Raw genomic sequence first — 11369 nt, forward strand, 5'->3', positions numbered from 1 at the left:
CCAATGGTCACACATGTATTAGTGTGGTCAAGTTCATCTCCAAAACAAATGCATAAGTACACTGTCTGTGTGGTCAGACAGTGTCTCCAATGGTCACCCATGTATTGGTATGGTCAGGTAGACATCAAAAACAGCTAGATAAGTACACTGTCTGTGAGGTCAGTGTCAGCATGGTCGTATAGTATAAGGTGTGGTCAAATGCATAAAGTACTGACATAGTGCAAGGCAAATGCTGTGTGGTCCTGGTCAGCATTATCGTATAGTATAAGATGTGGTCAAATGCATAATGTACTGACATAGTGCAGGGCATGTGCTGTGTGGTCGTGGTCAGCATGGTCGTATAGTATAAGGTGTGGTCAAATGCATAAAGTACTGACATAGTGCAAGGCATGTGCTGTGTGGTCTTGGTCAGCATGGTCGTATAGTATAAGGTGTGGTCAAATGCATAAAGTACTGACATAGTGCAAGGCATGTGCTGTGTGGTCGTGGTCAGCATGGTCGTATAGTATAAGATGTAGTCAAATGCATAAAGTACTGACATAGTGCAAGGCATGTCCTGTGTGGTCGTGGTCAGCATGGTCGTTTAGTATAAGGTGTGGTCATATGCATAAAGTAAAGTACTGCCATAGTGCAAGGCATGTGCTGTGTGGTCGTGGTCAGCATGGTCGTATAGTATAAGGTGTGGTCAAAAACATAAAGTACTGACATAGTGCAAGGCATGTGCTGTGTGGTCGTGGTCAGCATGGTCGTATAGTATAAGGTGTGGTCAAATCCATTAGGTGCAGACATACAGCAAGGCATGCGCTGTGTGGTCGTGGTCAGCATGGTCGTATAGTATAAGGTGTGGTCAAATCCATTAGGTGCAGACATAGTGCAAGGCATGTGCTGTGTGGTCGTGGTCAGCATGGTCGTATAGTATTAGGTGTGGTCAAATGCATAAAGTACTGACATAGTGCAAGGCATGTGCTGTGTGGTCGTGGTCAGCATGGTCGTATAGTATAAGATGTGGTCAAATGCATAAAGTACTGACATAGTGCAAGGCATGTGCTGTGTGGTCGTGGTCAGCATGGACGTATAGTATAAGGTGTGGTCAAATGCATAAAGTACTGACATAGTGCAAGGCATGTGCCGTGTGGTCGTGGTCAGCATGGTCGTATAGTATAAGGTGTGGTCAAATCCATTAGGTGCAGACATACAGCAAGGCATGTGCTGTGTGGTCGTGGTCAGCATGGTCGTATAGTATAAGATGTGGTCAAATGCATAAAGTACTGACATAGTGCAAGGCATGTGCTGTGTGGTCGTGGTCAGCATGGTCGTATAGTATAAGATGTGGTCAAATGCATAAAGTACTGACATAGTGCAAGGCATGTGCTGTGTGGTCGTGGTCAGCATGGTCGTATAGTATAAGGTGTGGTCAAATGCATAAAGTACTGACATAGTGCAAGGCATGTGCTGTGTGGTCGTGGTCAGCATGGTCGTATAGTATAAGGTGTGGTCAAATCCATTAGGTGCATACATACAGCAAGGCATGTGCTGTGTGGTCGTGGTCAGCATGGTCGTATAGTATAAGATGTGGTCAAATCCATTAGGTGCAGACATACAGCAAGGCATGTGCTGTGTGGTCGTGGTCAGCATGGTCGTATAGTATAAGGTGTGGTCAAATCCATTAGGTGCAGACATACAGCAAGGCATGTGCTGTGTGGTCGTGGTCAGTAATTACACATATTCATCCAACCTATGCAATGTATGTGAACATATTACAGCAATTAAACTTTTATTATCACATAAGCAGTGTGATTAAATTCTTGTTTTGAGCCTGTACTCAGCCACACAGTACCAATTTTATTCATATTTTGAGTCGTGGCTTCCACATGCCACGGCCAGTTTGGTTTAGACTTAAGCTTTGGTTATAGGGCTAATAAATCATGACATGCATATGTATGTACACCATGACATGTATGTATACATGAATTTTTTTTTGTAATATGGTTCAAAATGGTCACCTGGCAGCCATTTCATTATGTAATTTTCATATTTTGAGCCCTAACTCAGACATGCCTCAGCCAATTTGGTTCAGACTTGGCAAAGCGCTAATGATCATGACATGCATGTTCTCATGAAGTTTTATCACGATACTGTAGAAAGTGACCGCCAGGTTGAAAGCCCACAATGTATGTCAGAAAAAATATTAAAGTTCCGAAGTTTTAAACCACACTGAACTGGCGGGGACAGTGTCATTGACTGATGACTTGTCAAATTACAGATTTTGTATTTACTCCTTTGTCAAATGTGAGCTAACCATGTCATTGATGGTATTTTTTCTCTTAATGTTTATAAATTGATGTGTTCATTTCATAGTTTTTTGTTCATGTTGTATATGTTCTAGATTGGCATTTTTTCCGAGGGCTCCATCAACGTTAAAGAAAACCCAGTAGACAAAAGAAGACCATGCATTTTTATCGGCAGGCACTTTTTTGAGGATAAAGAATATACTGCCTGTGAGATAAATATACATCTTAAACAGGCTGAATATGGTCCTACAGTAATGGTAACAAGGAAGTTGAAAGGTGACACACAATGTAATACTAGAATTACAACTAGATGTGTGGTAGTGTATAAAGACACCTTTGCACAAATGGAGCAGACAATGATACACACAGGTTTGTGAAGTAACTTTATACATGTGTTTATATTTTAAGCTCACATTTGGTATATACATACCAATGTGAGCTTAAAGCATTAGTCCGTGTCCGCCTTTGCGCTTGATATCTGGTGTTATGCTGTGTACCTCTTTCAGACCATTCATGTCTATAGTAGCTTCAGAGACAATTGTCTCTATTTGTAAAAATTCAGGCATAAAGACTGTTTTATGGCTATACGAGAACATAAATGAAGAATGAAAGGCACATATTAATACGTCTTATGTAGGGTATCTTTTGACAGACTGTTCTAATGGCTATTTTCATTCATTATAGCAATTTATGGTGGTGAATTTGCAAGTGAAGCCGACATGGATGAGAGAAAAACAGATAGAGATGATGACATCACAAAACCTGAAAGTCATGATGCTACTGATGAAACGGAAGAGGGCGAAGACAGTCAACCTGCTGCCGAGAACATATTTGAAGACAATGACGGTGACATTGCTGCTGAAGACACTGGAAAAGACAAAGACGACAATGATGGTCAGGATGGCAGTAGGATGAAGCAAAAGAAAAAAAAGACCAAGGCAAAGAAAGCTTTAAAGAAAAGGCCATGTATGTTTAAAGGTGGCAGTGCAACCGGACGTAAACAGTGTGAGAAATAGCCTGCCCGCCACAGTGTATTAATTATTTTAGTTATTTTAGTTGCTTTCTCATGAAGGAATGCTCTTAGCTACTTTTTGTTGTTGTTGTTTTTCAGTAGGTAAATTTTACTGTAGCTATACTAAAGAACCACAATTGTCCCATCTGTGGCTGAAAGGTATACAGTCACCTCTAAACTACATATATCCATATATAGTTAAAAGGGCTTTCCATCGCATTCAAAATGGACATGTGAGGGCGCTGTTTTTAAAAAGTGCCACCCGCTTAAAATCTGTGATTGGCTAGATCATGACTTTCAATGTGGCTAAATTTTAATAGGTGACAGTATACCTTTAACTGACCATTGTAACAATCTTAAATTAGGTGCTCAGTGGAGTTAAACAACATTGTACTAGCAGAGACTCTGTCATCCTTGAAGACTTTTGTATCTCATTTTAATGACATCCTAAGTACTGTACATCAAAATAACTCGTGCAAATCTACTTATTAGTCATAGGGCAAAGGGAAGGTCCCAAAAGGTTGAAATCTTATAAACTTTTCTTGTTAGTGTTGTAAAATAACACAGTTTTTTACCTTCTCGTGTCTAATTATAGACAGAGAAGGTATTAGAGTTGAAAACCAGTATGCTGGTGTCAACTTCTTCCGTCTGTCAAGACTTCCGTCTGTCAAGATCCGTTGACGTCATGCTATCGTGTGGTCATATCATAACTGGTGGGGGTGTTTATGGCTCAGGTTGAGGTATAGGAGAACGATTTTGAGCTGTGACAAAAATCAAAAGGGACTTAGCGGTATAGCCACAGTGTTAAGCCTTTCTCCAAGGTTTCTTAGTTGACTACGATCTATTACAGACTACTGAGCTGACGTTAGGGGTATTCACTTTGTGTTTGCTCACTCTGTGTGCGCCAGTGTTTGGTACTGAGTTGCGTGGATATTCCCTCATGGCCTCACGTGATATGGGCCTGTTGCATAAACTGCAGATGATCATATGCCTCTGAGTCTGAAAACGGTCATTGTGTAAGCCTGTCGGCATTTTACTTGCATTTTTTGTCATTTAATTTTGCAAAATATCGGCGAGTACCTCAATATTTCAAGATAACTCTTTCTTCCCAATCGTTTCCTGGAGTTTCAGAGTCATATGAACGAAAATGAGTGAAAGTTTTAGACAGGAAAATCGGACGTCGGCCATGTTCATTGTTTACAGTACAATCAGAAGTTTATGTGGAGGAAATAACTAACAAACACTGTTCGTGATGCCCGCCCTCTAGAGGCAGACCTTCCTATATGGAGTACCACATTGATGCTTGTGGAAAGCTTGACCACACAAAGGAGCATTTAAACATTTAGAAAATGACAGATTGAAGGTATTCTGAAAATGTCAAATACTGAGGAAAGATGCGCAAATATTCAAAATAAACAGGTTAACTGACTGGTCAGCTATAAAAAACAATGAAAATGTTTATGATCAAAAGTTTTTGAGATGCGCACATTTTAACAAATACAGAAATTATTAACATTATAAATATAAGACCAAACTATTTTTTCAGGGATGGGACAGGTTGGAAATGAGGGGTGAGAGACAAAGGCACTTCTATTGCTGCATGTGGATGCAGCCACACCATTTCATTTACAGCATACTTATTCACTGTGTTGTGTTCAAGTTCCATATTGTACTGACTGTCATACAAGGATAACATAAGCAAATCAAATCAAATTAGAAAAGGATCAATGCTGTTGTGTGGATTTTGCTGAACATGGCTGATTTTAATATTTCGCCCTATATATTTGGTATCCGGCAAAGGCATATTTTGATGTAAAGTCAAAATTAACACTACATTGCTGACAATATATGTTACCGTTTCTGCATGAACTTTCTTTTTTTAATTAAAGTATAGTACTTCGAACAGATTAACAATTATCGTGATGTCAACCCATAATTTCACATCACAAAGACAGTAATTCTGCCAATTTGTTTTGTTTTCAGTCATTTTATGAATTTTGCACTGCACAAGATGATTGAACAAATTGCAATGTGTGAATTTGTAAACTCAAACTTTCAAAGAATAAAAATCTTTTGGTCACAGATTAAATTATTTATTTGAAAAGAAATTTACTCTTAAACATTTTTAGCATATATTCTTTACACGGTCATGTATTTCAAGGAAAATATGCCTATTAAAAACAGTAATTTCTTCACTTTCAATTTTTTTCAATACTATGACAATTATCAGCCATGAGGTTTTACAAACACAAGACCAGATAAGCGTTTTTAATCATTTTCACAGGACTCTTTGGAAATCCATTAAAAACAGTTAAAAGTGACTTAAAATGATCACTTGGTATACATTTAATTTACAGATGCCAGGTTGTGTATATCACATGCACTCAGGTCAGTAGGGAAGTGCGTCATTACTATTTTGGACTGTTAATTCTTATTTCTGAATTATTAACTTTTTTCCACATTGAACTATCTTTAGGCAGTTTATACTGTAGCTTAGAATTTTTTTGATTGATGTATTTAATCATCTTTGGGTTCATATCCCACCTCATGCCCCTACATCATCAACTATTTACCAACAACTTCTTGCCAACAACCAATTACCTGACCTGGCCACACATTAGAGAAGGTACAGCGTCATTGACGATATTTCTATTCATAAAATGATTGTAAGCTGTTGCAGTTGAACTCATATGGATATTTTAACTGATAGTGTTGTATTGAAATGGAACCTGGCTGAAAAGTACATTCATGTTTTGTCATTTTTTTTTTGTGAACTCAAGAGCAAACAAAAGAGGGAGCTCAGTCAGTACTGTCAACTATCTATAAAATCTCGACATTTTAATCATGTACTAATGCATAATTGCAAAACTTCAGTTCTGGTCACTTTTCACAATAAAATACTTTTAAATTTCACAATACATTTGTGAAAGCTTTGCATATGTATGTATGTATGTATGTATGTATGTATGTATGTATGTATGTATGTATGTATGTATGTATGTATGTATGTATGTATGTATGTATGTATGTATGTATGTATGTATGTATGTTGTGTATGTATGTATGTATGTATGTATGTATGTGTGTGGTATGCATGTATGTATGTATGTATGTATGTATGTATGTATGTATGTATGTATGTATGTATGTATGTATGTATGTATGTATGTATGTATGTATGTATGTATGTATGTATGTATGTATGTATGTATGTATGTATGTATGTATGTATGTATGTATGTATGTATGTATGTATGTATGTATGTATGTATGTATGTATGTATGTATGTATGTATGTATGTATATATGTGTATGTATGTATGTATGTATGTGTGTGTATGTATGTATGTATGTATGTATGTATGGATGTATGTATGTATGTATGTATATATGTGTGTATGTGTATGTATGCATGTGTGTATTGTGTATGTATGTATGTATGTATGTATGTATGTATGTATGTATGTGTGTATGATGTATATATGTATGTATGTATGTGTGTGCATGTATGTGTGTATGTGTATGTATGCATGTATGTGTGTATATGTATGTATGTATGTATGTATGTATGTATGTGTGTATGTATGTATGAATTTATGTATGTATTTATGTGTATGTATGTATGTATGTATGTATGTATGTGTGTATGTATGTGTGTATGTATGTGTGTGTGTATGTATGTGTGTGTATGTGTGTGTATGTATGTATGTATATGTGTATGTATGTATGCATGTGTGTATGTGTGTGTATGTATGTGTGTACATGTATGTGTGTATATATGTATGTGTGTATGTATGCATGTATGTATATGTGTGTGTATGTATGATATGTATGTATGTATGTGTGTCAAATGGCAAAAAAGTTGAGAGCCTCTTAAAGTTAGCATTTTGTGTGTATATATGTGTGTGTGTGATATTTGATATGTGTGTGTGTTGAATTTGTCGAAAAATATCAATTTTTTTTGGCATTTTTGATCAGTTTTTGTTTTCTAAACTTCATTCTCGGAAAAAGGGGGGTCGGATTGCATAAAAAAACAGTCAATGAGACGGAGACGCTCACATTTTGTTGCAGAATTTTACTCAGTATAATGTGAATACCAAAAGGAACCGCAAAACTAAAATTCAAAGTAATCAGTTCAATATAGTTTGGAAAGCAAAATTTTGCCCCCAAAATGGCAAAATTGCCCCTAATACATTATTAGTATTTCCTACATAATGTCAAAGCATTGCAACCAGCAATTTTAGCAAAATAAATTCTTGACCCAAAATGTCAATAAATTACAATCTGTGTTTTTAAGACCAAGTTTGTAGTTAATTCTAGCAAATAAACATATAAATGCCCTTACCAGAGCCAAAAGTCCATTGCAGTGACATTTCTTAATCTTAATTCTGAATTTTAGTATAGACATGTTACAAAACTCAAATTAAATTCTTTATTCAAAAGTGAGAGTGTTTATGAAAATATACTGGATGTAATTTCATCATATTTTCAACCAAACATTTAATAAGACATAATATTTGGTTTCTTTAGAACACTATAATACAAGCTGACTGCAAATCAAATTGCAATTATCTGACCATAGTATTCTGGGAGTATTTTTTTTATCCAAAATAACAAAATCAGACCACACAAATACAAGATTGTATATTATAATGGAGTGGTTGCAAAAAAAATATTTCACCAAAAATGATAAAATTCTCCCCCCCCCCAATATAATATTGTTACTTTTGCAATGCCTTGCTGTATATCAGCACTTCTTGAATTTGACCACAGCTAATTTTTTACGACCATGCGGACCACGACCACAGAGTCCATGCCTTGCTATATGTCAGCACCTTATGCAATTGAATACACCTTATACTATTGGACCATGCCCACCACGACCAACTAAAGTGTGTGTATGAACATCATCAGGTCGGCATTAGTCCACTTGGTTCTCATGTACTACGTCTCTGTGTCTTGATGGCTATGTGAATTATACGTGGATGGTTATGAGATACTGAGTGAGCTGTCATTGGTACGTGTGAATCATCACCATCAGCTACTGTATTCCCCTACACTAGGGGTGTACTTGTCGTTAGGTAATATGTACATGCATTCCGCAGACAATCGTGTGAGCATAACCAAGGGTATGAAAGTTTATTCCTATCCAGGCGGAAGGTGTTTTAAAGCACACTGTACATGCACATCGTTAAATCTCGTACAAGCATTCATAGTGCTACGAGAGTTCACATCTAGCTTGGCGGCGTGTGTTTATAGCATTCGTGACCCTAACCTCGTATGAGCAATCACGAAAGTACGAGGCATGCACCTTGCAACACCTCGTACGAGCATTCATAGATGTACGAGAATTCACATGTACTTTAGCGGCGTGTGTTTTACCCAATTCATGACCGTTAGCATGAGACCATTACCATCTACGGTAATGGCAACTACCTGTACACATGTGTGACCATGGGGGAAACTGACTACACATGCAGTGTACTGATGTATCTGTATAAGATGTCTAATTCACAGCATCATTACATGTGTGACCATTGGAGACGCTCTCTGACTACACAGACTCTATACTGATGTATTTGTATTGGATATAAACTTGACCACACTAATACATGGGTGACCATTTGAGACACTGACCACACAGACAGTGTACATATGTATCTGTATTTGATGTCTACCTGACCACACCAATACATGGGTGACCATTGGAGACTATCTCTGACTACACAGACTGTGTACTGATCTATGTGTACAGCAGATGTACTTGACCACATCAATACATTGGTGACAATTGGAGACACTGACCACTCAGACATTGTACATAGTCTGTATTTTATGTCTATCTGACCACATCAATACATGGGTGACCATTGGAGACACTGTCTGACCACTAAGACAGTGTACTAATGTATTTGTACTAGAGATTAATTTGACCACACTAATACATGTGTGACCATTGGAGACACTGACCAAACTGACAGTGTACTAATGTATCGGTATTGGAGACTATCTCTGACTACACAGACTGTGTACTGATGTATGCGTACAGCAGATGTACTTGACCACACTAATACATTTGTGACCATTGGAGACACTGACCACACAGACAGTGTACATAATCTGTATGTGGTGTCTACCTGACCACACTAATACATGGGTGACCATTGCAGACACTGACCACACAGACAGTGTACTTATGTATCTGTTTTTGATGTCTACCTGACCATACCAATACATGGATGACCATTGGAGACACTGTCTGACCACACAGACAGTGTACTTATGCATTTCTATTGGAGATGAACTTGACCACACTAATACATGTGTGACCATTGGAGACACTGTTGGACCACACAGACAGTGTACTTATGTATCTGTACTTGATGTCTACCTGACCACACCAATACATGGGTGACCATTGGAGTCACTGACATCACAGACAGTGTACTAATGTATTTGTATTGGAAATGAACTTGACCACACTAATACATGTGTGACCATTGGAGACACTGACCACACAGACAGTGTACTAATGCATTCGTATTCGAGATGAACTTGACCACACTAATACATATGTGACCATAGGAGACACTGACCACACAGACACTAGTGTACTAATGTATTTGTATTGGAAATGAACTTGACCACACTAATACATGTGTGACCATTGGAGACACTGACCACACAGACAGTGTACTAATGCATTCGTATTCGAGATGAACTTGACCACACTAATACATATGTGACCATAGGAGACACTGACCACACAGACAGTGTACTAATGTATTTGTATTGGAAATAAACTTGACCACACTAATACATGTGTGACCATTGGAGACACTGTCTGACCACACAGACAGTGTACTAATGTATCTGCTTTTGATGTCTACCTGACCATACCAATACATGGGTGACCATTGGAGACACTGTCTGACCACATAGACAGTGTACTTATGTATCTGTACTTGATGTCTACCTGACCACACCAATACATGGGTGACCATTGGAGACACTGACCACACAGACAGTGTACTAATGCATTTGTATTGGAGATGAACTTGACCACACTAATACATTTGTGACCATTGGAGACACTGACCACACAGACAGTGTACATAATCTGTATGTGGTGTCTACCTGACCACACTAATACATGGGTGACCATTGCAGACACTGACCACACAGACAGTGTACTTATGTATCTGTTTTTGATGTCTACCTGACCATACCAATACATGGGTGACCATTGGAGACACTGTCTGACCACACAGACAGTGTACTTATGCATTTCTATTGGAGATGAACTTGACCACACTAATACATGTGTGACCATTGGAGACACTGTCTGACCACACAGACAGTGTACTTATGTATCCGTACTTGATGTCTACCTGACCACACCAATACATGGGTGACCATTGGAGACACTGACCACACAGACAGTGTACTAATGCATTCGTATTCGAGATGAACTTGACCACACTAATACATATGTGACCATAGGAGACACTTACCACACGGACAGTGTACTAATGTATTTGTATTGGAAATAAACTTGACCACACTAATACATGTGTGACCATTGGAGACACTGTCTGACCACACAGACAGTGTACTAATGTATCTGCTTTTGATGTCTACCTGACCATACAAATACATGGGTGACCATTGGAGACACTGACCACACAGACAGTGTACTAATGCATTTGTATTGGAGATGAACTTGACCACACTAATACATGTGTGACCATTGGAGACACTGTCTGACCACACAGACAGTGTACTTATGTATCCGTACTTGATGTCTACCTGACCACACCAATACATGGGTGACCATTGGAGACACTGACCACACAGACAGTGTACTAATGCATTCGTATTCGAGATGAACTTGACCACACTAATACATATGTGACCATAGGAGACACTTACCACACGGACAGTGTACTAATGTATTTGTATTGGAAATAAACTTGACCACACTAATACATGTGTGACCATTGGAGACACTGTCTGACCACACAGACAGTGTACTAATGTATCTGCTTTTGATGTCTACCTGACCA

At 38.1% G+C, this 11369-nt stretch overlaps 1 protein-coding gene across 1 annotated transcript; it reads left to right on the plus strand.

Moving 5' to 3' along the window:
• Positions 1 to 2442: 2442 nt before the first annotated feature.
• LOC139126929 (uncharacterized) lies at positions 2443 to 3604 on the plus strand. The gene is made up of 2 exons (XM_070692847.1): positions 2443 to 2660; positions 2976 to 3604. The coding sequence occupies exons 1-2, from the start codon at positions 2546 to 2548 to the stop codon at positions 3305 to 3307; spliced, it is 447 nt and encodes a 148-aa protein (XP_070548948.1). The 5' UTR covers positions 2443 to 2545; the 3' UTR covers positions 3308 to 3604.
• The last annotated feature ends 7765 nt before the right edge of the window (positions 3605 to 11369 follow it).

This window comes from Ptychodera flava, unplaced genomic scaffold, assembly GCF_041260155.1.
Source record: "Ptychodera flava strain L36383 unplaced genomic scaffold, AS_Pfla_20210202 Scaffold_166__1_contigs__length_35976_pilon, whole genome shotgun sequence".
Classification (NCBI taxonomy): Eukaryota; Metazoa; Hemichordata; class Enteropneusta; family Ptychoderidae; genus Ptychodera; species Ptychodera flava.